The sequence below is a fragment of the Bos indicus genome, chromosome 17 (genome assembly GCF_029378745.1).
Source record: "Bos indicus isolate NIAB-ARS_2022 breed Sahiwal x Tharparkar chromosome 17, NIAB-ARS_B.indTharparkar_mat_pri_1.0, whole genome shotgun sequence".
Lineage (NCBI taxonomy): Eukaryota > Metazoa > Chordata > Mammalia > Artiodactyla > Bovidae > Bos > Bos indicus.
In genome coordinates this window covers 6,084,558-6,110,787 of record NC_091776.1, presented here as the reverse complement: position 1 = coordinate 6,110,787, position 26,230 = coordinate 6,084,558, and the positions used below count along the sequence as shown (strand labels likewise).

General features: G+C 50.4%; 2 protein-coding genes across 9 annotated transcripts in view; one reads left to right on the top strand and one right to left on the bottom strand.

The window, feature by feature from the left end:
- Window positions 1-18,557, top strand: part of FHIP1A (FHF complex subunit HOOK interacting protein 1A) — a 308,399-nt gene extending 289,842 nt beyond the window's left edge. For all 7 annotated transcript variants that reach the window (XM_070769004.1, XM_070769003.1, XM_070769002.1 and 4 more), the window contains 4 exons: window positions 597-1,730; window positions 11,407-11,585; window positions 12,033-12,171; window positions 17,392-18,557. In XM_070769004.1, coding sequence (XP_070625105.1) covers window positions 597-1,730; window positions 11,407-11,585; window positions 12,033-12,171; window positions 17,392-17,645 — 1,706 coding nt within the window. In that variant the 3' untranslated portion in view covers window positions 17,646-18,557. The remainder of the gene's footprint in view (window positions 1-596; window positions 1,731-11,406; window positions 11,586-12,032; window positions 12,172-17,391) is intronic.
- Window positions 18,558-23,688: 5,131 nt separating this feature from the next.
- Window positions 23,689-26,230, bottom strand: part of GATB (glutamyl-tRNA amidotransferase subunit B) — a 102,829-nt gene continuing 100,287 nt past the window's right edge. For both annotated transcript variants that reach the window (XM_019977308.2, XM_070769007.1), the window contains one exon: window positions 23,689-25,919. In XM_019977308.2, the coding sequence (XP_019832867.2) occupies window positions 25,791-25,919 (129 nt within the window). In that variant the 3' untranslated portion in view covers window positions 23,689-25,790. The remainder of the gene's footprint in view (window positions 25,920-26,230) is intronic.

Sequence of the window (26,230 nt, the reverse complement as noted above, 5' to 3'; positions counted from 1 at the left end):
AAACTTCAATGCAGATATTTGCATAGCTATTTAAGTTACATGGTTGAGAGCTTTTAACATCAAAGGCAGTCAGTGTATCATTCTCAGGTTAAAGGGGCTATTTTGGTAGTGAATATAAAAATTTATCGCAAGACACTACTTGGAACATAAAACTCCCAGTAATTCTCAGGATGGCAGAATGAATTAACAGGCTTTTCAAAAAACCCAGGGTTTTCTAGAGAAAATCTGTTTTCCAAGTTCACGGATTATATAGGCTTTCTACTTTAGAGTCAAAGGAAAATCTTTTTAATTATTACCTGCTCTATGGCAGGTGCCATATTGGAAACATTACTTCACTTAATCCTCCCGACAGCTTGAGAGGTTGCTCACATTTCTCTGAAGGCTGACACCCAGTAACAGACTTCCGCTGGTGATGGCCAGGTTGGTTTTGTATCCTCTATGAGGGTAGAGTTTCTGGTTTTATTTTTTCTTCCTAAAACTGTAACCGTTTTTTGTTCTTTGAGAATCATGGTCAGAAATCTTTAGAACCACAGTGGCCGGGGGGACAGGGTCCTGCAGGGCCGCACCCGTTCTGACTCGTGTGTCTCCCGGGGCAGGGCCCGCAGAGCAGCTGCTCCCCGAGGCCTCCCCGCCGTCGGCCTGCATCGTGGAGTATGGCAAAGCCCTGGACATCAGCTACCTGCAGTACCTCTGGGAGGCCCACTCCAACATCCTCCGCTGCATGCGGGACTGCCGTGTGTGGTCTGCCCTGTACGACGGAGACTCCCCCAACCCCGAGGCATGCTGCCTGGGCCCGCCTGAGGAGAGGGCCCCGGGCGCCACCTCCCCTGTGCTCCGGCTGCCGCAGCAGGTCCCCAGGACACCCATGCCCCCGCTGGCTCCCGGGAAGGAGAAGAGCCACACGGAGCTGGAGTGGGACGACAGCTACGACACCGGTATCTCCTCGGGGACAGGCGGGGGCTCCCCCGGGCCGTATGAGGATGCCGAGAACGCCAGCCCCCCGGTCCCCGTGGACCCCCCCAAACACATCCAGGAGATGAAGAAGAATGCCATCCTGCTCTTCAAAGGGGCCTACATCGAGGAGTCTGACTTCCAGGACGACGTGATGGTGTACAGGCTGTGTGCTGAGAAGGATGCTGAAGACGTGCATGGTTCACAGGAGCACTCCGCAAGGCCCCCAGCCCAGACCCAGGTCCAGGGTGCCCCCCTGAACAACGGCCCCCTGCCTGGCCCTGAGCCAGAGACGGAGTCGGAGGAGGAAAATGGCAGAGACGATTCGGCCGCGCTTCACGGTGTGTCCAGGGACCCAGCACGAGCCAACGAGCCCGAGGTCACCCCAGAAGCAGCCCCCGAGTCAGCAGCCCCCAGCCCCAAGGCGGAGCCCAGTGCCCAGCCGACAGTGGCGGTCCCCGAGGGTGAAGACTTCATGGCCCAGTACGACCAGATCATTAAAGAGCTGGGTTCCAGCACTGAGGGCCTGATGGAGCAGGATCTCTCCTTACCAGATGCCTTGCTGGTCACAAAGGAGCCAGAGGGGGAGAAAGACGAGAGCCAAGGGGGAGAGGAGGAGGAGGGGAAGAAGGACCCAGAGGAGGAGGACGATGACGACTTTGACTCTTTCATAGCTGAGGCTCCCCCTGCAGAGACCCCGCCATCCCCGTTCGGAGCACGAGATGACGCCGCCTTTGCCAGTCACCGTCCTGCAAGGACGCAGAGCACCCCGTTCACAGGTGATGCCCTCAGATTGCTTTGTGGTTTCTGCTTTTGAAAGTACTTGTACATGTTGCATCAGAGGAGTGAGGTAGGTGCAGGTAAGGAGCATCATCAGTTTACCTACCAGAGGGGTGGAAGGATTTTTGTAAGGAGCAGGGAGGGGTGGTTTCATTTTTATCTTATTTTATCATCTTGCAATGATTGTCTTTTTCCCCGCCCCCCACCCCCCAAGCAAATTAGAGATTATATTTTGCCACTGAGTAACTTCTCTTGAGAGGTCAATAGGACTCACTAAACCACACAAGAAGTCTAGTCTCATTATTTAGTAGCCTCATTTCTTCTTTTTTGGTGTTCAATCACTAAGTTGTCCCTGACTCTTTGTGACCCCATGAATTGTAGCACACCAGGCCTCCCTGTTCATCACCAACTCCCGGAGTTCACTCAGACTCATGTCCATCGAGTCAGTGATGCCATCCAGCCATCTCATCCTCTGTCGTCCCCTTCTCCTCCTGCCCCCAATCCCTCCCAGTATCAGAGTCTTTTCCAGTGAGTCAACTCTTCACGTGAGGTGGCCAAAGTACTGGAGTTTCAGCTTTAGCATCATTCCTTCAAAAGAACATCCAGGACTGATCTCCTTTAGGATGGATGGTTGGATCTCCTTGCAGTCCAAGGGACTCTCAAGAGTCTTCTCCAACACCACACTTCAAAAGCATTAATTCTTCCCCAATAGGACTCACTAAACCACACAAGAAGTCTAGTCTCATTATTTAATAGCCTCATTTCTTCTTTTTTGGTGTTCAGTCACTAAGTTGTGCCTGACTCTTTGCGACCCCATGGCCTGCAGCACGCCAGGCTTCACTGTCCTTCACAATCTCCTGGAGTTTGCTCACACTCATGTCCATCGAGTCAGTGATGCCATCCAACCATCTCATCCTCTGTTATCCCCTTCTCCTCTAGTCTTAATTTATTTTTCCCCTTAGCATTTTTTTAATATGTATTGTATGTTAATTGTTTTAAAAAACAGTTCCGGTTTCCTCCACTGGCTTGTGTGCTTCAGGAGGGCACAGTTGTTGGCTTGGTCTCTGTGCTGTGTCTGGTCCTGAGCAGTGGACAGAGCATACAGCAGGTGCTCAGAACACCCCTTGAGTCAGTGTGGCTGTGTACAGGCAGCACAGGCCACTGGAGTTAGTCATGCCTTTGCCTGGGAACTCATTTCAGTTAATCACAAAATCTTCATCCAAACATGAGTAGATCCACATAAACGCATCACTCTAATAAAAGAATGGGTGTGTTCCAGTGATACACCCCTAGCAGTGGGTAGAGATCATGGAACGGGCAAAGGGCTAGGCTGGGGTATCACGTAAGTGGCTTGAAGAAAGGAATTATGGTAGAATTATTATTATTAAATTATTAGCCAAGTAAAATTATTACCAAAGTCAGATTTGGCTGCTCACTGGTTGAAAATTAATACTTGAGAGACACGTGTTGGTGGGAAAAGAAAGATGCTTTATTCAGGAGGCGGGCAACCTGGGGAGAAGGTGGACTCATGTCCAAAAGCCACCTTCTCACTGCTGATCGGGGGCAGGAGCTTTTCAGGGGAGCTTCGGGTGTGCACAGGTGGAGGGAGGGGACTACAGGCAGAACAGGCGCCGTCGGCTCTCACAGGCTTCTTGGACCTAGTCCCGCAGCAGTCTGACCAGCATCGTCCTGGTTGTTTGCAGTGCAGTTGATCTGCAGTTCCAGGTTGGTTTGTTCCTGTTACTTTGAGGCCAGTTCTCAGAATTGTGGCAGCTTAGGTCATGGCCAGAGTCTGGTCATCATGTGGTTAACTTTTTTGTATCTTGTGGGGGTTTGAAAAACAGCTGCAGAACATCTGCAAAACAGCTCACAGGACTTCGCTTAGAATATTGTCTATAGCCTTTGAAGAGGAACAAAAGGTCCTTGATGTTGTTTAACAGATAAAGTATTATTAGTTTGTCTTGCTTGACTATTTTCCTTTGCTTTTGCAGTTTTCTGATTAATTTTTTTCTTTGGCTAAAGTTTCTCTGCAGATAAGAGGCAGGCAGGAGACATGGGGGAGGTCTGTCCTGGGAAGGCCCCACAGGGTCCTGCTTTTACAGTCTGAATCTGGAAATCATGGCACAGAGGCAACCAGCACAGAGGGAGGTTCCTCAGGCCTGGGGGCAGCTGAGGTGGGACCCTGAGAGGTGTTCAGTTAGAGGAGAGGGTTCTGAAGGAGCCAGCATCCCAGAGGGACAGACCGGCCTTGGAGTCAGGCCTCTGGGGACTCCTGACTCTGGGACTTTCAGCCAAGTGGCCGTGGTGTCCTAACCCTGGGACAACTGAATGTGATCCTGGGGGTGGAGGGTGGGCTGTGTCATTACTGTCGCCACAGGCAGCCCCCAGCAGCCTCAGCTGAGGCTCGTCCTTCCCCGGCCAGGAGGGGACAGCTTGGTGGGGAAGGACCACGCCCCCTTCCCACCTGCTTGGATCACCCAGATTACATGAAGTCACAGAATCTTCGGGTCCAACCAGGTTGGCTGACATGATCTCAGCACCCTCTTCCACCTCCTCCAACATTTCTTCATCTATTTACTGATGGCTGAAAATTTGTTTAAACAGGGAGGGGGCTTTTAATTCCACAATTAAAAGGCTTGAAGTTCTAGCTGAGATAACATTTCAGTGTAAATGGGTTTTAATTAAAATTCAATCAGTCAATCATAAGTAAAAAGGATTAGGTAATCTGGCTTTTCCCAGTTGATAAGGGAGGGTGGGGAGCATGAGGGCCCTGGCCCACTGAGGGTGAGGCGGATTTTGCTGGGAGGAAGGACAGAGCTAACATCAGCTCTGCCCTCCGGGTACCCCGTCTGCTCTCATTCAGCAGGACTTCCAATTTGCCTGCTATGTTCTCCAGGACAGCAGGACTACCCACTGCTAGTGAAGATTGCTCTTTAGAATACTAGTCTTCTGACAAAGGAGCTTTGTCCCTGGGCTCTAAGTAAATTGAAGAAACAAAGTATTGTTGTTCTGTCCCTGAGTCTTGTCCAACTCTTTGCGACCCCATGGATTGTAACACACCAGGCTCCCCTGTCCTTCCCCATCTCCTGGAGCTTACTCAAACTCATGTCCAGTAAGTCAGTGATGCCAGCCAACCATCTCGTCCTCTGTCATCCCCTTCTCCTCCTGCCTTCAATCTTTCCCAGCATCAGGGTCTTTTCCAGTGAGTGGGCTCTTCGAATCAGGTGGCCAAAGTATGGGAGTTTCAGCTTCAGCATCAGTCCTTCCAGTGAATACTCAGGACTGATTTCCTTTAGGATGGACTGGTTTGATCTCCTTGCAGTCTCAAGAGTCTCTTCCAGCACCATAGTTAGAAAGCATCAATTCTTCAGTGCTCAGCCTTCTTTATGGTCCAACTTTCACATCCATACATGACTACTTGAAAAGCCATAGCTTTGACTAGATGGACCTTTGTCGGTAAAGTAGTGTCTCTGCTTTTTAACATTCTATCTAGGGCGTCATAGCTTTTCTCCCAAGGAGCAAGCGTCTTGATTTCATGGCTGTAGTCACTCAGTGCAGTGGTTTTGGAGCCAAGAAAATAAAGTCTGTCACTGTTGCTGTTGTTTCTCCATCTATTTCCCATGAAGTGATGGGACCGGATGCCACAATCTTAGTTTTCTGGATGTTGAGTTTTAAGCCAGCTTTTTCACTCTCCTCTTTCACTTTCATCAAGAGGCTTTTTAATTCCTCTTTGCTTTCTGCCCTAAGGGTGGTATCATCTGCGTACCTGATTATTGATATTTCTTTCTCCCGATAATCTTGATTCCAACTTGTGCTTCATTGGGCCTGACATTTCACATGTTGTACTCTGCATGGAAGTTAAACAAGCAGGGTGACACTATACAGCCTTGACATCCTCCTTTCTCAATTTTGAACCAGTCCATTGTTCCACGTCCGGTTCTAACTGTTGCTTTTTGAGCTGCATATAGGTTTCTCAGGAGGCAGGTGAGGTGGTCTGGTAGTCCTATCTCTTTCAGAATTTTCCACAGTTTGTTGTGATCCACATAGTTAGCTTAGGACCAAAAAAAAATCTAATAAATCACATATTAAGTAACATCAATATTTTGAATATGGTACACCTGAAAACCAACAAACCATAATCTGAGATTTGGATACATATAGGTAATTTTAACTAAAACCTCACCTGTTTCCTCCTTTGAACCTTGTACAGCTTCTTTCCTCTCTCCATGTATGTGAACTTTGTCATGTCCAAACTTCTGAGTTTGTTCCGCAACATTTGGTTTAACTTCCCTCTCTCCATGGAGGGCTTCCCTGGTGGCTCAGTGGTAAAGAATCCGCCTGCAGTACGGAGCCGCAGGTGATAGGGGTTCAACCCCTGCGTCGGGAAGATCTCCTGGAGGAGGAAACGGCAACTCACTCCAGTATTCTTGCCGGGAGAATCCCATGGGCAGAGGAGACTGGAGAGCTACAGTCCATGGGGTCATAAAAAGTCGGACATGGCTGAAGTGACTTACCATGCACTCTCCATGGAATCCTAATTTCTGCAGAAATGAACTTACTACTCAGCTAAATCAAAGCATTCCATTTCATTTATCTAATTTACTTTATTTATTTGTGCATTCAGCAATCTTGTAGTGCTAAGGACTCAGAAATGAAGGGATTTGTAGACTTTCAGAGGGGACATCAGCCAAGAACTGTATGCTCTTCGTGAGAAATGTATCATTCGTCATAGTATCCAGATCCTGTGGAGGCCCAGTGCGGGGAGTGGGAAAGGCTCCACAGAGCGGGGCCATAGAGAAGACAAGCTTCTGGGTACAAGCAGCTGAGAACGGCAGTCAGGCAGGGGAAACAGCAGGTGAACAAAAGGAGCCTGCCGCCACACGACGGGGGACAAGGCCTGGATCTCGGGAGTAGAGAGGAAGCCACAGGACTGGTGTACGCTGACTCAGGGAGCCCTCAGGCCACGCTGAGGAGTGCGGGCTTGTGCTCCAGGCCCTGAAGATTGCCCGTCAGAGTGGGTGAGTGATGTGATCAGATTCCTGTTTGGAAAGGCCAGAGTTGAAGACTGTGGAGAGAGCACTGGAGTGAGGAGAGGCTGGTGCCAGGAAGATCCAACTAAGAGACTTGTCATTGTATCTGGGTTCAGAATGCAGGAGTAATAGTGTTTCCAGAAGCATTTTCACAGCTGTGGTCACACGATGGGCCGAGGTGCGTACACAGAGATGCTCATTGCAGCGTTACATAGAAGTCATCCAAGCGTCCACCAGTAGGGGACTGTTTTGCTCATGTCACACCCCTGGCAACCGGATGTCTTGTGAATGAACAGGATGGCTCTGTGCATGGTGATACGGCATAGTCTCTGGGGGAGACGCTGCAGCGCAAAATACGAGAGGCTGAACAGTGTGTGGACAGTACTGTCATTTTATCATTTGTTTTAAAAAAGCACCAGGAGGTAGACACACACACAGACACACACACACACAGACACACACACACACACACACACACACACACACACACACACACACTCTCGCCCTGGGAAGCAGGACCGTGTGTTGGTTAAGAGTATCGACGCTGGAAACAGATGGCCTGAATGAAAATCGTGACCCCGTTTACTCACGGTGCACGTGACATTCTGCATCGTCTTTGGTGGTGGTGGTTTAGCTGCTAAGTTGTATCCAAGTCTTGCGACCCATGGACTGCAGCCTGGGGATAACTGTTGGGTTGGCCAAAAAGTTCAATTGGGTCACATCTTATGGAAAAACCCAGGTGAACTTTTTTGGCCAACTCAACCATAAACACACTTTGTAGGGTTGTTGTGAATATTTAAGTAAGTCAATACATGAAAAGTGCTTACAACACTGCCTGGCACATAATAAGTGATTCATGTTTTTAATGATAACTCAATTATTATAGTTTATTATATACATGAAACATTGCTGGAAGAATGCACTTGGATCTGTTAACAGGAGTTGCCTCTGGCAGGGGGCCTATTCTTTATTTTATACACCTGTACTCTTAGAAGAAGAAAAATTTTAAATCATTTTAATCTTTATTAAAATAGAAAAACTGTTGCTGAACCCCAGACAAGTGAGGAGACCGACCTCAGGCAGGGGAGGTGGAGGTGACGTTCTGCGTTCGGGAGGTGGTTCCCAGGGGGAGTCGGCGGAGCTGAGGCTCAGAATGATGGTGGCGGCTCTTGGAGTTAGGAAGCACCGGTCAGGGCAGGGGTCACTGAAGCAGGGGAAGAGGGCCTGAGGGGAGAGAAGGGGATGGCATATCATTCGTTGTTCTGAAAATTCAGTATGTTATGGGTGTGAAGTTTATCTGTCTTCTGGAAGGGGAAAAAATACAACCCTCATTCCCACAGTGGCTCATTCCCACATTCCCAGTGGCTTTCTGAACTGTAACCGAGTTTTCTCATTTTCAGCTGCTTGCCTGTTTCCCCTTCCTCCTGCATTTCACTCAGGAGGTTTTTTGAAAGTGCTAGAATCAAACAGGAACTTGAATAAAACAGGAACTTGAAAGGGTTTAATATATGTTTCTTATTGCACATGCCTAAGAAGCTGTAGTTGATGGGGTTAGTGGATTATAATGACAGTCTGCTGACCTTGGCCTGATGCTCTGTTGTTGAAGTGAGACAGTGATGACGGACTCTCCCAGGCGTGGCGCAGGCTGGGGTTCCTCCCTGACAGGAGTGCTGGGCCGTGCGGCTTTTGTGTTTGTAGGATGGCCGGGAGGTTGAGGGCGCTCGTTAAGGAGATGTTTTTTAATTATTTTGGCTGCACTGGGTCTCTGTTGCTGCGCAGGCTTTCTCTCATTGCAGTGAGCAGGGCCTCCTCTTCGTTGTGGTGCAGAGACTTCTCATTGCGGTGTCTTCTCTTGCTTTGCAGCATGGGCTCTAGGCACGCGGGCTCCAGTAGTTGCAGCCTGTATCGTGGTTCCGGAGCTCTAGAGCACAGGCTCAGGAGCTGTGGTGCACAGGCTCAGCTGCCCTAGAGCATGGAGGATCTTCCTGGACCAAGGCTCAAACGCGTGTCCCTTGGGTTTACCCTCTCCGCTACCAAGGCTTCTGAATGAAGTATCTTGTGATGAAGTATGTCTTGTTAAACTGTATTAACGTTAGTGAAATCTTCATAAGGCACGTTTATTCATGGCATGTGGATTCCTATTGACTGTACCACCAGGGAAGTCCAAGGAGATACGTTTTAAGGAGACTCTTCCCACCCAAGTGTCATCTGAGCCACCTGTCTCTGTTCCTCTGGAAGGAAACAGATGCTAAGTCCCAGGGACTGCAGGGGAGCAGGGCCGGGGTGGGCATGAGCCCAGGTCGGGGTTGGGGAGTGAGGACAGCAGCCTTCCCCTGGCAGATGTGTCTGGAAGACTAGAATTAAGTAGAGCTGCTGGTGACATTTTGGGGGTTCTTGGTGGAACCCCATCAAGATGCTGTCATAGTGGTATTGCAATCCAGAGTTTCTGAATGTGTTTGGCAATCTCTCCCAGCTTTGTTTTGTAAGCAGGAGCTCTCTATTCGAAGAATTCATTGACCTCCCTGTGCCATGAAAAGTGACTCAGGAGCTCTGCCCCCTCCCAGGGAAGGGGAAGTTGGGGCCAGTCTTGACACCCAGATGCAAGATGTCTCTCCTGGGCTCTAAGGTGCCTTAGAGACAGCATCTGTGTTTGTAGTGGCAGAACCTACAATTGCGAGTACTTTTTCACAGACAGCGTCTGCCTTCTTAGAAAGGTTTACCCGCTCCCACTGCCAAGGCTTGTGAACGAAGCACCTTGTGATGGAGTATTTGTTAAACCCAAATTAATGTTGGTGAAATCTTCACAAGGCATGTTTATTCATCAGGGGTTATGTGCTTTTGTCAAAAACATGCCATGGTTTAGAGGCATCATCAATAGCTCCACTGGGGGAAACAGAAAATTCTCATTGATTTTGCTTAATGGACCACTTTTTTGGTGAAAACGGAAAATATCTTCAAGTAATTTTATTAATGCCAGATTTATTTTCTGGAATTTTCCTTGTCTTCAGTCAACTCAAATGGAAATCATATTATTTTTCTAGTGACCCAAGTTAGTTGAAGCTTCTTTTTGTCTATTTTTTTTTTTTAATGAACTGCTTTTATGGTCTTAGGGAATTTCTTGTTTAAGGAAACTTGGATACACCAGACTCCAGTTCTCCAAACTGAGCACTGAGTCCCTCCCCTCCACAACTTAAAGTTGTGGGTCTAAAATTATAGCCAAGGCCTCCTTCACCTCTCATCTTCTTTTTTTTTTTTTTTAAATATTTATTTGGCTGCGCTGGGTCTTTATTATGGTAGGAGGGATCTAGTTCCCTGATCAGGGATAGAACCTGGGCCCTCTGCATTGGGAGTACAGTCTTTTCCATCGGTTCTTCCATATAGTGATATTGGCAAGAGTTTTTCTCTGGTGCTTGTGGGGGATGGACAGCCCCCCCCCCCCCCAATGCTGCTGTTGGCAAACATAGTTTGTAGGTGTTTGCTATTCTTTAACAGCAGGAAGACTTTGTTACTTAAACTTTTGATGGCTGCTAATGTTTGCATATTGAAAAGCAGAGACATTACTTTGCCAACAAAGGTTCGTCTAGTCAAGGCTATGGTTTTTCCAGTGGTCATGTATGGATATGAGAGTTGGACTGTGAAGAAAGCTGAGCGCTGAAGAATTGATGCTTTTGAACTGTGATGTTGGAGAAGACTCTTGAGAGTCCCTTGGACTGCAAGGAGATCCAACCAGTCCATTCTGAAGGAGATCAGCCCTGGGATTTCTTTGGAAGAATGATGCTAAAGCTGAAACTCCAGTACTTTGGCCACCTCATGCGAAGAGTTGACTCATTGGAAAAGACTCTGATGCTGGGAGGGATTGGGGGCAGGAGGAGAAGGGGACGACAGAGGATGAGATGGCAGGATGGCATCACTGACTTGATGGACGTGAGTCTGAGTGAACTCCGGGAGTTGGTGATGGACAGGGAGGCCTAGCGTGCTGCGATTCTTGGGGTCGCAAAGAGTCGGACACGACTGAGCGACTGAACTGAACTGAACTGACTGAATGTTTGCATGACAGCCTATATAGCATGAGGGGTTCTCTGATGGCTCAGTGGGTGAAGAATCTGCCTGCAGTGCAGGAGACACAGGAGAAATGGGTTGGATCCCTGGGTGGGGAAGATCCGCTGCAAAGGGAATGGCAACCCACTCCAGTTCTTGCCTGGAGAATTCCATGGACAGAGGAGCCTGGCGGGCTACAGTCTTGGCACTGTTGGCTATAGCCTGCACCATTAGGGAATGAAGAGTGCCATGTTTTAAAGCACTGGCAGCCCCAAGAGATACAGAAATAGTATGAAAAGTACATTTTGGTTTTAAAAATTAAATCACTGGTCATTTTTTCTAAGGTCCATGATAATTTTCAAAGTATTAAAACTGCTCACAGAGTCAAAATACTAGCTCCCAAAGCACGGGTTTCTGCTTTGTTTTTATGGCGGTTGGTATGTCTTGTGGTTTGCTTTTGAGGTACCAGGCGACCTGGTCACCTCAGCCGCACTTGTCTGAACTTGATTTGCCCCCAGTGGCCCCGCGGTGGTCCCCCTGACTCCTTGGTTTTCAGGAGAGACTGCCCCTGTGCCCAGCCGGCCCTGAGCCTCGTGTCCTTCCACAGGCCCGTTCATCAGCGTCGTCTTATCCAAGCTGGAGAACATGCTGGAGAACTCGCTGCACGTGAACTTGCTGCTCATTGGCATCATCACACAGCTGGCCAGCTACCCGCAGCCCCTCCTGCGCTCCTTCCTGCTCAACACCAACATGGTCTTCCAGCCCAGCGTGCGCTCCCTGTACCAGGTACCGCCCGGCCCCAGGTACCGCCTTGCCCCTGCCCTGCCCACACCTGCTGGGGAGGCCCGGCTGATGCACAGGCCCCGCCCCCCGCCCTGCCCCCCGCCCCGCCCCCGCCCCGCCTTGCCCTGTGCGCCTGCGCACACCTGCTGCGGAGGCGTGGCAGATGCAAGGGCCCGGCCCCACCCCTGGCCCCCGGTCCCGCCCCTCTCCCCTGTTCTCATTTGCTCTCCAGCCCAGTACTTTCACGCTGGTTGTGTGGATCATTCTAGACAAACTGAAGATTCGAAGCTTGTTTGATTTGATGTTTTGAGAGCACCACTCCCCCCAGAACACCCAGGCAGTTAAAACCCTGTCGTTCCTGCAGTGGGGGCTGTGCCTGACAGATGTCCTGATAACTCAGAGCAGAACTCCGTGCTGAAGTATTAGAGTCATTAGTGCTGGTTTTGACAGGTCCTCGCGTCTGTGAAGAATAAGATTGAACAGTTCGCCTCTGTGGAGAGAGACTTCCCTGGCCTCCTCATACAGGCCCAGCAATACCTGCTCTTCCGCGTGGACCTCTCCGATCCGAGCCCCGAGACACCCACCAAAGGTCAGCGGGTCCTCCCCTGTCCCTCCCTGTCAGCGGCTCCTGTTCCCCCAGCTTCCCGACTTGGGGTCCTGGGTGCTGTACCAGCTCCTGGATGCTAAAAGCATCTCAAAAGAAAAAAAAATCTCAGAAAAGATTTCCATTTTCACCCTGAGTGTCCTTACACCAAAAGGAAGGTCTGCTCCACCCATACGCAGCCTGGTCCCACTTTGGAGGCTCTAGCAAGGCATTTGTTTTCCTAACGTAGGGTAGTTCAGGGCAGGACTGATGTGGGAGCTGTTTCTAGAATGAATGACTTGGCACGTGTGGGCCAGAAAGAAGCCTTATGTGCATATTGTTTGGTTGGTGCTACCCCAAGGAGGGCATCCATTTTATTTATTGTGTTTTCAGAGACTTTTGAGCCCCAAATAAATGTGCTTCAGGGCTCCAGAAGGTGAAAGCCGTTCATCTGGGCTCCAGAAGGTGAAAGCCGTTCATCTGGAGCAAGAGAAGTAAAGTTTATGTGCACCTTAAACCTTCCAAGATGCCTTTCCATGGGCTCTGGAGGGCTGGCCGATCAGGTGGCACAGGAACCCGAGGACTGGCCACGGGGCCTGGGGAAAGGGCTGCCCAGCCTTGATTAAGCTCTGGTCACACAGATTTGACAACAGCTGTCTCTCTTACTGAGCTGGCTTATGTTCATCTCCCTTGAGACAAGTCAGGCTTCTCTGTGGCTGGTGGACAGCAGAGAGCAGGGCTGTTGGTCCGGGCTAAAGCAAGTGATGGGAAACAAGATGTGGAGTGAGAAGCAGGAATGTAATTTAGAGCAGTGTTACACCACTGAGGGAAGCTGGGAAGGCCCGGCCCTCTGACGGCACGCCCTGGCCACCGTGTAGCTGTCTGTTCTTGGTTACTTGTCTTCACGGGACTTAGGCCTCGACTCTCAAGTGAAGGTTTGTCTCTCTGTCTCTTGAGGTCTTTCTGACTGCAGAATTCAGGGTGTGAAAGGTGATTAGAACACTGCAAGACAGACTCTGAGAGAAAGGGAGCCCTGTGCCCCTGGTGAAGTGAGGGGGAGGCTTCAAGCACAGGCCGTGGAGAAGAGCAGGTGGCCAGTCTTGGATGGAGGGGAGCCCCCCGTCTGTGGGAAAGTGGGCTGCAGGTTCCCTGCGGCCTCTGCTAGCCTCGTGCTAGTCAGCCTGTTGGCTTGTCACTCCTGGTCGGGGGCACGCTGCCGTGACTCACCCTGCGGGAGTGGTGTGCCAGTTAGCTTTTGTGCATAATAAACCACCACAAAAGACTCCAGATACAGTGATCCCACACGCTCATGAGTCTGTGGTTGCCAGGTTGATCTGCTGCTCTGGGCGAGCATGGCTGATGCTGGCAGCACTTGCTCAGCGTGGCTGGGCATCTGGGATGGCCTGGCTCACACCGGTGGCTGCTGGCTGGGGTGATGGGGTGATGAGGGTCTGTGTTACTCATCATCCAGTGGGTTTGCCCTGACTTGGCAGCTTCATGGGTGTCGGGTAGCGGGAGCAGAAGGCGCAGTCTCTTGAGGCCCCAGATGGGGACCCCCCCAACTAACAGGTTGATTCTGCTGCATTCTGTCGGCCAAGCCACTGGGTCAGCCCAGCTGCAGGAGTGGAGCAGACCCCCCGACCCCCTGGATGGGATGATCATGGGACGCGGGATCATGGCCATGTGCAGCCTCCAGACAGAAGGCAACTCAAGTCTTGTGCTGCGCTCTGGGCTTGGTCTTTATTTGTACTTTGCAGTTTGCAAGGTGCCTTCATAGACAGTTTTCCTTTTCAGACAGCAGTGTGCAGTGGACATGCAGGGTACTGTTAGCTCGTTTTCATAGAAGGAGGCTGAAGGTATTGGCCCAGAGAGGTCGGCCAGGTGCCTGGTTCAGAGAGCCTGAGGGCTCATGCCCTGACCGGCCTCCTGGACCCACACAATCCTGGTGACGGTGGTGGGCTTGGGGTGAAGGGGTCCCTGAAACCCTGTGCTCCGTCCTGGCTTCAGACTGTGTGACAGCGGTGGCTGCTGGATACGTGCCCAGGGGCTCTTGTTTCCGCCTCATAAGGTGGTCAGTTAGGCAGCTGTGGCGGATGATTTCTAAGGCCTGTGACTCTCAGGGGACGTTGACTTGTGGGAAGCGTCTCTTGGGATAGAAGACTCCCCTTTGATGGAATTTTTCAGATTAACCTCCTAATTAACCTCTTTCAGGTTTGCAAAGTGACAGCTCCCTTCAACTTTAAAAACCTTTCAACTCACAGAATGACCAAGGTCTCTGTCCCTTGTACAAACTGACTCGTGTGTGATATGATTGCTTATAGATGAGATGGGCCTGGGAGCCTGGTTCTCACAGGGGCGCAGAACAGCGAGCGATCAGAATCCCATGAGAGGCGCATACTGGGGAGTCTAGTGTCTGTGCTCCTTGTCTGACGCCATTGCGGAGGTGCAGGGTAACTCACTTCTCTAACTTCTCCAGTCTTCCAGCAGTATCCTGACAACCGTTTGCTGTGGCCTTTCAGACCCAGGGCAACAGTTTAGGAAGCCACTCCCGGTTCTGGCATTTATACTTCCTTTCCTTCCTACTTCTCCTCTGGGTGCTGTGCCTGCACACTGGGCCCTTTTCCAAGGTGTGTTTGGTTCATGGACCTGCAGCCTGAACTGCCCCATCACGCAGGCCCAGGTGAAACCAGCCTCCTCACTAATGCTTCGATCAGTCCGGGTGGACTTCTGTGCTGAAACAGTGTCACTTTCGAGCCTCGTGGTCTGTGAGCCCCAGCCACTTGCCAGGCATTTCATGTTTCCCTCAAATACAAATTCCAAACCACAAAGGTGGTATTTTCTGTTATTTACGTATAGAGTCCTTTCACTGACTGCTAGTTCTGGAGGGGTCAGGTAGGTATTATTTCCATTTTACGGAAAAGGAAACCGAGCCATTATGTGACTAGCTGGTTGCCAGGTAGGGACCATAACTCGAGTCTCCTTGTTTTTGAGTTGAGTTTGACTCAAGGAAAGAACCATGAGTTCTCTATGCTGCTGGACAGAACCACCGCCAGGACTTCTGCTGGGCTTCTGCCTCCCTCACTGGGCATGCCCCCGTCTTCATCAGTGAAGACAGTGTTAATTCTTGGGTTGAAGCTGGGTAAATGAGGCTTAGCGATGACACTTTTAAAATTCATGGATCAAGCTAGATAAATGATCCACAAAAGCCCTTTGCGGGGAAAGAGTAAATTTGAAAGAGAAAGATGGAGATGAGGGAGTGAACCAGCTCCAGGGAGCTGAGGTGCAGGGAGCAGCTGACAATGGCGGATTCCTCCCCTCATTCATTCAGCATATGTCTGTTAGCTGTTCTGTGGATGAGTGTGGGGGGGGGGGGGCGGGCATGAAGGACACAGTGTTTAGGGGCTCAGCTCTTAGGAACTTCAAAGTCTTAACAGAGGACAAAGAACAGAAACAGCACCACCAGGCTGAAGGGCCCTGCAGACCCCAGCTGGTAAATAAAATGAGTGGGAGGCTCCAACAGGGGGTCACTTCCAAGGGCAGGAAGCGCAAGTGGTTTATAGAGTCAGTGGCAACTGAATTGATGGCAGTGTGATGGCTGACACTTACCAAGAGGTCCTTGTGCGCGTTATACCTGTTGACTCCATCTTTCTGTGAGTCTGTGAGAAATGAGGCCAGTAAAGTACAGAGAGGTAAACCACCTCGCCTGATGTCCCTCAGCCAGGACGTGGCCGAGTCTGTGCCCTTAACCACGGTTCTGGTACTTCTTAAACCTGGTGAGCCTTAGGTGTGCAGACACGGGAGGGAGTGCCAGGTGGGGCCCAGCATGTGCAGTGTGGGTCGGTCTGCTGCCTGGGTCCCATCTCCCTGGGAATCCCGGCCGGCCTCCTGGCTGGGCCCTGCCGCGTCCCTGAGAGCTGGGTGCTGTGGCACTGGGGGCGGGTGTCGCTCCGGCGTGGCCCCCAGGCTGGGGGCTGGCTGTGTCCCCAGGGACGTCAGCGCTCTGTCCTCACTCTCTTGTCAAGGCACAGTGTGAGTTTCTGCTGAAAGGCAGCAGCAGATTCTCAACAACCTCCCATTCTTTATGGCATGAGCTGTGATAAGCTTTAATCTAAAAGGATATTTAAAGCAGTAGAGTGGAGGATTTTTTTTTACCACTAAAGACGATAGTAGTGAGATGTGGAAAGTACTATAAATGTCAGGAATTTTTAGTACCATAGTTAAGCAACACTCTGAGAAGAATGTTGAGAAATGGGGCTGAATTCTAAAAAGCAGCCAAAATAATGAAGAGCTTGAATATAATGATTTATAAGGAGTAATGAGTCTGTTGGAGAGGGGCGCGGAGGAAGACATAAATAATTCCTATCGATAGGAAGGCTGGAGATCTTCAGGAATTAAATAGGTAAGCTGAACCATTTTAATTGGTAAACTGATGCGATATGAAAATGCAAATCACTTGGATATACAAAATTTGGTTCATATCATCTTGGACGAACATTATTGAAACTGAGATTGAAACTCCTGGAAACCTTGCTTGAATGGAACGTCCAAGCCACCTGCTGCTCTGAGATGCCCGTGGTGGTGGAGAGCTCCCAGTCTGGTCTTAGGAGCATTCAGCTTCCTCTCCATCATTCCAGCCTCGAAAAGGCTTCATCCATTCTGTTCCTCCCAAAGGCTGGAGGTCCCACCCAGAAGGGGCTGGGATTGGGGCAGGAAGCCCTGGAGGCCGGAGCCCTGTGCCCAGGCCGTGGGCAGCGTGGTGTGTGACTCAGGCTGCCTTGCACAGCCCTGCGAGGTGGTCAGGGCTCAGCTGGCAAAGGGAGGGTGGTCACCCCGACCCCAGGAGGCATGGAGGGTCGGTGTCCCTGTTGTCCTGTGTCTTCACTTGGCTGACTCGGCGGGAGGAGACGCCTTTTCCCTTTCCCCTTCGTCTCGCCCCAGGCGCAGAGGGTTCCTGATGAACCTATATTCTTGCCACAGTTTCTTCTTGTAGAGCCTCATATAGGAATTGGGATAAAACTCTCATTACATGCCTGATGCTGGAGCTGATCTGCTGGGTGGATCTGAGTGTCTCAGAGGGAAGTAGAGGGGGGCTCTTTAGACTGCAGTCAGAGTGGGAACTGAACATCCGCACCCCCTCCCCCCCTTCCAGCACGCACACGTCACTTAAGGGCAGACAGAAGGGCTCCCAGAGGCTCCTCACCACGGCTGCCTGCCTTCTGGTTTCAGATCCCGTTCAGGACACCTCCAGGACAGGAAGCGGCAAGAACTTTTTGGATGGCCCCCCAAAAGTGCTTCAGCCTTTCCTGACGAACAGAGCCAAGGTGGTGGGGGCGCCCCCCAGCCTGCCCCCACCGGTGCGGGACACCATGCTGGCAGCCGCCCTCTTCCCTGAGTTCCTGAAGGAGCTGGCTGCCCTGGCCCAGGAACACTCCATCCTCTGCTGCAGGATCCTGGGCGACCCGGACGACGCCTGCTGGTAGTCTGGAAGTCTGGTTCTGGTTTTCTGCGGTGTTAGTCTTGACTGAATGTTGAATGCAAAGCTGCTTATAGACATCTCTACTTGGAGACTTCCTGACGATACTTGATTTTGGGGGAGGGGAGCCTTCTCTGCACCTCCTCTCTCTCCAGCCAGGCTTCCCCACCTTGTCTTCCCACTAACGTGGTTGCTCCTTTGGCAGGCTTTCTGGGCTCCGTTTTTTTTCCTCCTCAAGAGGTCTTGGTCCTTATCCTCCCATTCCTTTGAGTAGGAGCGTAGGTTCTGCCTTGCAGCAATAGGTCACACCCAGCAATCACCAGGGGTCAGTGACTTCTGGAGGTGCCCATGCCAGAGGGCTGGCCCTCCAGCAGCACGTGAACACGTGCCTGCCCCTGCTGCCTTCCGCATCATGGCCCCCCCTACAAAGAGAGGAGTAAAGACGGAGCCCCTCTTGCCCCCAACACAAGCCCGGATCATCCGTCCTTTTGCGTTTTGCTTGCACCACTTGTACTCCATCAACACGCTGCCTTACGGTGCAGGCAGATCCACTGGCCTCAGCTCTCTGCCCAGGAAGTCAGGCACAGCTGGAGAGAATGTGGGATGCAGGGAAATGTCTTCTTGCTTGAGAGCTTTCTTTACTCACTGTATCGCCACCTAAACACTGAAAATAGCCTTATTTTAGTAAGATTTGCACACAATGAACTCTGCCTATGCAAACTGTTACTTTGGTTTTTAGGACTCTGATCAACCCTATGAACAAAGCATGGTATCTGATGCTTATGTAAGAAGACAAGCATTGTTATTTTTTTAAGTGTTTTATGAAAAACTGATTTGTGAAACTATCTCATGGTGGGTATTTTTGGGGAGTATGGAGTGGGGGAAAGGATAAAGGTAAATTAAATACAATCTGTACAAACCTTGGTAATTATTTAAAAATCTGTTTGCTTTTTCTAATGTGTTGCACTTTGTAGAGAAACAGGGACTGCACAGCCTCTGGGAACTGGGATTTAAGGGCCAGCAGGTCATAGGGAGCCCCGCCAAGCCAAGTGCCTGCTGGGGCCTCGCTCTGCACAGAAACGCTGCCTTCTGAGTAATGGGGCTCATTAGACGGCCCCATCATGATGTACTAGCGCATCTCTGCTCTGCAGCCCACTCCGCCAGGCGTAATTATACTCAGAGCCTTGGTCTACTCCCACGGAGAGGGAGACGCACACAAAATAATTGTGGGCTAAAAAAAACAAGACCATAAACAACCGATATTCATGGATGTTATCAGGTTCCACTGCCCTGTTCTGTGTGCAGGCGAGAAGCGTGAACTAGGATGAGCTCTGTTTGGAAGGAAATTGGAAGCCCCAGGCCTCTCCTCCTTGTGGGTGTCTTGCTGAGACCCTGGCAGCAGTGCCTCAGGAGGGCCGGTGCGGTTTTAATCAGGCCCTAGTAGAGCAGGGGCATGAAGGAGAAAAGCGCATGAGATGCTGCAGAGCTGAGGCTGCCATTGTGTTCAGGGACCTTGAAGCAGCTCTGTATCCAAAGCGGGCAAGTCCCCCAGGGATGAGGCCCCTAGAGCCGCGGCTGGGGCCAGGTGGCTCCTCGGAGCCAGCCTCACAGTCCTCCAGGTCCAGGCAAGGAACCAGTGATACCGATTTGCTGGGCATTCTGACTTCCGGTTTGCCTACCCGGCTGAGGGGCACACTGGCCTGCTTTTGGCTTCCCAGCGCCCACTCGTATTTGCACAAGTTTCCACTGGAGAAGAGTGTCTCGGAGGCGGGGAGAGAGGAGCGGAAAGATGGCGTTTCGGCTGTAACTTATTACCTTCCAGCTTTGCTTTGCGTAAGTTATCTACCTTCCAGTTTGGACTCACTGGGTATATAAGATGCTCAAGTTGCCTCCGGAAGCCATACCCTTTAGCTTTTTGGTGTGATTTACACTTCTCTCCGTCATCTGGTGATGGTGTGGAGTCTTCTTCTTGCTTTATTACAGAAAACTACAGTCCTCTATGTGGAAGGCGCCCCCTGGGGAAGAGTATGTATTTTAAAATAGGTACTGAAGTAGACTTCAAGGAGGACGGAGGTGACCCGAGTGTGAGTGAGAGGCAGGAGGATTAACTCCCGTGGTAGGTTCTGGTAGCGAGCCCACATGCCAGCCCTGTCTGTCTGGAGGCAGACACCAGTTTGGGTTTCTGGATCCATTGCAGCCCTCGACCGAGTGTTATGTCCAGGGTTTCTCAAAATGAAGTCAGAAAATGAACCTGGAAATACATTCATGGGAACGGGTGAACTTCTGCAGTCGAGGGGGGAACAGCCAGGTGGGCTGGGCAAGGATGTTTGGGGGGTGGGTTGGCCGTGCGTGAGGCACACAAGAGGCCGGAAGCTGAATTAGAAGAGCAGCCCTGAGGAGTCTGGAGACATGGACGCTGTCCAGGCAGACACAGATGAATGGCAGCGGGTGGCGATGGGAACCCTTGCTGGGAAAAATCTTGGTACTGAAGTAGATGGACTTCCCGGGTGGCATTAGTGGTAAAGACCTGCCTGCCAGTCAGTGCAGGAGACGTTAAGAGACGCGGGTTTGATCCCTGGGTCAGGAAGATCCCCTGGAGAAAGGCATGGCAACCCACTGCAGTACTCTTGCCTGGAGAATCCCATGGACAGAGGAGCCTGGTGGGCTACAGTCCATGGGGTTGCAGAGAGACATGACTGAGTGACTCATCTCACACAATGAAGAAGAATATTCTAGTCATAAAGTAGCAGGTGGGATGTTTAGAAATCTCCTTTGCAATGAGATTGGGGAAGCATTTTGAATGATACTGGGCATGCTGTAAAATGTTCCCGCAAGGCCGCTTTACCACGTGGTGGGCCCCCGCATCAGCCGCTGTGCTGCGGGCTGGAAGGCTCAGTGGGCACGGGCTTCGGTGCTGCCCAGGTTGGGGTCCCTGTGTCAGGCCTGGTGGTCCCGGGCAGCAGAGGTGAGTCAAGTTCCTGCAGTGGCACATCCTTCACTGAGATTCATAATTCAGAGTCTGATCTGAAGTTCTAGATGAACTGGGTTTTGTGGTTCAAAGTATATGAGAGCACTGGGATATTTTAAAATTGATTTTTGGAAATAGCCAAGTAAATGTTTTTAAAATTTTAAAGCAATTCCAAGTTGAGTTTAGCCTAAAATACAATTTTACGGACTAAAGTACAGAGTCCCAGACATGAAATGGCAATGCTGGAGTAACCAGAGATGTGTGTTTTTTAGTAGGTACTTCCTTTTCCTGGTATTTAGAGGAAATGGTCCCCATTTTACTTAGTAAAATACTTTCAGGTACTAGGATTGGAATCAGTGTCTCCGTAACATGTAGGAAGGGGCTGTTTATTCCCCCGTGGGTCCTCGGGGGTACCTTTTCCTCAGCAAGTGGCTTTTATTTAGGCCTGCTGCAGTGGTTGATTTCAAGCCATTAAGACATCCTGGGGCCAGGGTAATGGGGGTGCGTGTCCTCTTAGGTACAGAATCTAGAAACAGACACGGTGCTCAGGGCTGAGAGTTGTTTTGTTGTCTCTGGCTCAGCCTGGTTGCGCAGTCCACGTGGCTGGGCTTCCGGCTGGGTCCAGAGGTTTGGGACTGCGGGTGGGCTGCCTGATCCGAACGTGGGTCAGTGTGTCTCGGCTGCTCTACAGGATGTGCGGCTGGGGCAGGGGTGGGACGTGCCACAGGCAGAAGGGTGAACGTCTGCAGTGCACGCCCAACCTCACGTGGGGGCGGGCAGGTCAATGTGGTCACTAATCATCAGCTACGCGTTTACTGAATGGCCGGCACACTCAGCCATTTAAATGAAGGACATTATTGCAGGTCAGCTATTACTGCGCCTGAAGCAAACAGCCCACCCACTGGAAAAGACTCTGATGCTGCAAAGACTGATGGCAGGTCAAGGGGACAGCAGAGGATGAGACGATTAGCTAGCATCACTGACTCAATGGACATGAACTTGAGTTCAGTGGACACCAAACTCTGGGAGATGGTGATGGACAGGGAAGCCTGGTGTGCTGCAGTCCAGGGGTCGCAAAGAGTGAGATGTGACTCAGCGACCAGACAAAACAGCGCTCCTGCACTTGCTGCCTGAAGTCACTGGCCAGCTGGGTGTAATCTGGCTCGCCCCACACCCCAGCCAGCTTAGTGGTATTAGCTCTTCCTGAATAGCAGGCCTCTGTAGCCCAAGCTTCCGGTCGTTGAAGATATTCTCGACCCCTTCTTGCTTCAGCCATCAGTCTGTAAATCACACAACGCTAATTCTCCATCTAAAACAGCCTAAGATAGAACACTATCAAACAAGTTTATACTCTACTCTTAAATCACATCACGGAGGAAACATTTTAAGAAAATGGAGCTGATTCCCCACCCCCCCCACCCCCACTTTGAGTGACCATCATAAACCTAAATGCTTTAGAAAGAGCTCTCGAAAGACTAAGAATTGTTTCAGGATAACTTTGCCTCAGTAAATCCTCTCTATATTCAGGCTTTTAATTAGGCCATTCCTTGTGCTGGAGAACAGATCATCCTGGCAGCTCATTAACAGGATAAACAGGGCTCTGGTAAAAAATTTTCCTTGAGGCTTTGCGGGGACAAAGTTCTTTGGCTTTGCACTTGCAGTCCTGAGATGGGACCGGTTTTAGCTGAGCCTGCCCCTCCCTGCCCCCATGTCCCCCACGAGGAACAAGGCTGCCAGCAGCGTGCACACAGCCCTCAGGCATCTGGGGGGACCTGGGCTTTACTGTGTCCTTTCACAACCTGACAAGGGAGACGGCAGCTCTTGGGCCAGATCACGCATTTCATGGGGCTGAGGCTGCAGAAGTCTGTGCTGCTTGGGGTGGCAGCTGACTTTTACTGGGACACGTCTAGAAAAGGCCCACCTGTAACAAGGCCCCATTCTGCCCTGCAGAGAGATTTTAAAAGAGGGAATTTGGGGTTGATGATGCTATTTAAATGATCGTGGCTAAGATGCTTGACTAAGGGAGGCAGAGAGAAGATTTCAATCAGATGCTTTCCATCTGACCACCAGGGATCATCAGCTCTGCTCACAAATACTCTGTGAATGCATTTGTCTAAAACCTGCTGGAGAGACATGGCAGCGATCTACGTGCTTCTTTTGGGGGTGGAAAACGATGGTCTTTCCGTTAGATTTAGTGTTCTTTTTTCCCCCAAATAGCCACTACGTAGGATCCTTGAAATGATGCTGCTGAACTCAACAGACATGAAAAATACAATTTAGGTTGTGGGTCCTGGTCATATGCTATGTACTAAACGAGCCAACTCAAAGCTTTAGGAGGGTGGTTTACCTGAAAAAAAATTCATAGTCTTCTTCCAGGTTCTCACTAATTATAAAAAAGGAGGGGGGAGCTCAGCTAAAACATCCTTGCTGCTGCTACTGCTAAGTCGCTTCAGTCGTGTCCGAGTCTGCGACCCCATAGACGGCAGCCCACTAGGCTCCTCTGTCCCTGGGATTCTCCAGGCAAGAATACTGGAGTGGGTTGCAACTTTTTTCCCCCCAGGGTTGCCTACATCTTAAAAGATAGGAACAGAAGTTTACCTGGATGCAGTACCCTCGACAGAGTTAAGAAGCTCCTTCCTTGTCCGAGAATTTAAAAGCCCAGAGGTTGGAGGCACCCACCTCTCATCCGAAAGGGCCCCCACAAAAGGCAATCTTTTTTCTTTCTTCTGGCTGGGAGACGTGGGGGATCTTAGTTCCCTGACCAGGGGTCAAACCCACACCCCCTGCAGTGGAAGCACGGAGTCTTAACCCCTGGACTGCCAGGGAAGTCCCTGTCCATTAATTTAGTTTTATAAATCTAGTGAACTTTTACTAAAAACGGACTCTGTGCCTGGTAGCATGCTAAGCCCTCCCCTCCTGCCTGAACCAGCCAGAGCACACACCTGGAGCAGGCCCGCCGGGAAGCCAGTCTCCCAGCCTACAGGTGTGTGCATTCCAGCGACAGACACGATCGCTTCACCTGTGGCGCCAGCTCATCCATTTTAATGAGATTTCCCCCAGAAAAGCAGACCACCAGACTAAATTCACACTCATGCAAAAACGCATTTAACACTGTATTTCGTTGAAGCCCTTTTTACAAGTAGAGCCACATGTGAATTTCTTAGGGCGTTACATAAAGACATATTTCAAATCTCTAGTCAGGCTCCAAGTAAGATATCAGCTGTGTTTTTTTTTTTCCTATTAGCAGTTGTAACAACATAATCTGATTTTTTGGATTTTGGAAGTGCGCATTCAAGATAACGGGCAGTTGTCAGAGCCAGACGATAATCAGCAGAGATCAGCAGTGTTAAACTGAGGCAACCGGTTTATAACCCTGTATGTTTCATGTGGATGACACGTTTCTGCTTCACTAAACGTTACAGTGTGTTCACCACCAAGGGCTGTTTCTGCTGCTGCCAGACAGCTGACCCCCTTTTACCCATTTCCTTCTCTCTGCCCCCCACCCTCACCCCAGCAATGGCATTTTTCTCCAAAATGATCAGTCCATAATACAGTTTATATATGACACGATATTATTGGTAAATGGTCTTCATTCAACTGTCCCCACCCCTCTCCAGTCCCATTCAAGTCAGCCCTTGATTTAAAATGGTCTGCAAAGGTTGGCTAGTGCTTTCTGTAAAGTCTGATGACCAAGAAGCCAGATCTTTGGTGAAAATGGAGTTTGGAAAACAAAACTGAACTCTTACTGTTTCTTACAAAATCATGCTGCTGCCAGATTCCAGTCTCAGGAGCAAAGGGGTTGGGGGTCAGGGGTTGGGGACTGGCTCTGACTTTCTGTCTCGAAAGCAGCTTGATGAGCAGTTTACTGTCAGGCCCAGTGGTTTTCAGAACCGTTAACAGGACGTGCAAGGGGCACACGGCTTCCCAGGTGATGTCCCATATTCTCAACATGCATTTTTTACAAAGTAAAACCTTACCTCTTCATGCCTGTCTGAAATAAACCAGATGGCTCGTTTCCTTTCTGCCCCTGCTCTTCTGGCTGGGAAGAAGGACAGTCCTCCCAATACTCCCAGTTAGGGAAATCCTGAGCCAGCGTCCACAACCAGAAGTGTGAACAGCTGAGGCACTGGCGGGGGACAGTCTGCTCTTCTCCGGGTCCCCGCTGCCTCGGGAGCACCGCTCATGATGAAGACACTTGTCCTCTTCTCAGCACAGACAGAACTCAGTGTAAAGTCAGGGCTGCCAAAGATTTCGTCCTCTTATGTCAGCTTACTTGACATGTGCTTTTAAAAATCAGAACTTGCAAATGTGGTCTTTCGCACTGAGTCAGAGGTAACAGAGGCACGAGGGGAACACAGGGGGCCCCCCGGAGAAGCAGAGAAACACTAATACTGTCCCGGGAATTGCGGTGGGGCAGGGGGGAGTGGGGGTGGAGGGCAACCCTGGGAGGTGCTCTTAACTGGACCACAGAGACCGCTAAAGGTCACAATTTCCATTTACTGGTTTGTCCTCTTACTCTTCCCAGGCAAAACAAATCAGTTTAATGTTACAGCTTTTTTATCTCCTTATCAAACTTTTTGGCCTGAGGGTGGGGAGGGGGAGTTATCAATCAACTGCACAATCTTTGACATATAAGTTAATTTTTTATGTGATATTTCAGTATATTTTATTCATTAAATCTATTTGAAAACTGATGTTGTCTTTTTTATGGAGGAAAAAAATCCCTTATGCTCAGATCTCTGCTTTCTGGGATCCCAGAGCACTGAGTGAGCAACAACAGTTTTACTCAGTGGATGGGAGAATACCACTACTTCATGGTATTAACTAAGGCTCATACCCTCCTCCCCAACCATGAGAGCTCCCCAAACAAAATACTGCGTCCAGACCACCGTCTCTCTCCACCACTGCCCATCCCCAGCGCCTAGAATGATGCTGGGCCCAGAGGACGTGCTTACAAATGGATGAGGGCCCTGCAGAGTGAGATGTCGTCCTAGGAGGTACAGCATCTGAGAGTGTGCGCGCTCAGCGTCACTGCGTTTCTCACCGTCGCCACACCTCTCCTGGAACCCTGTGATGTCCATGAAGCCTTCTGTGGAGGCGGCATCTCCAGGCGCAGGTGGGCAGGGACCCGGACATCAGCTTGCACAGGCTCTGGCCGGGCCTTGGCAGGGGGACCCGAACCCATCAGGATGACAGCTGCCTCTCCAGCACCTCCTTGATCGCTGTTGGATCTGCTCGGCCCAGAGTCGCTTTTCGGACCAACCCAATCAGTTTGTTTATAGCTCTGGGGTTTCCCCTCTTTAGATCCATTACCTTTAAAAACAGAAATTGTTTTAGAGGGGAAAATAGAGACTCTTGCCTAAAAAAAATCCTTAATCAAGTTTGGGCTTACTGAAACAAATTTAGTTTCTTTTTTCTGTATTAGATATAAAATGAGAAGAGCACAAAGGGGAGAGGGTGACCTTTGGAGGCGGCTTCTGGGCTCCTGGCAGAGGAGGTACCTGCTCCCTGGCCTCCTGATTAAAAGGCTCCAAGGGCTGCGCACCCAGTGCCGGATCGTGAGCGCCCCTCTCCCCAAACCCTTCAGGCTCAGTGGGCCCTCCTCCCCCAGCTTCCTGCCAAGA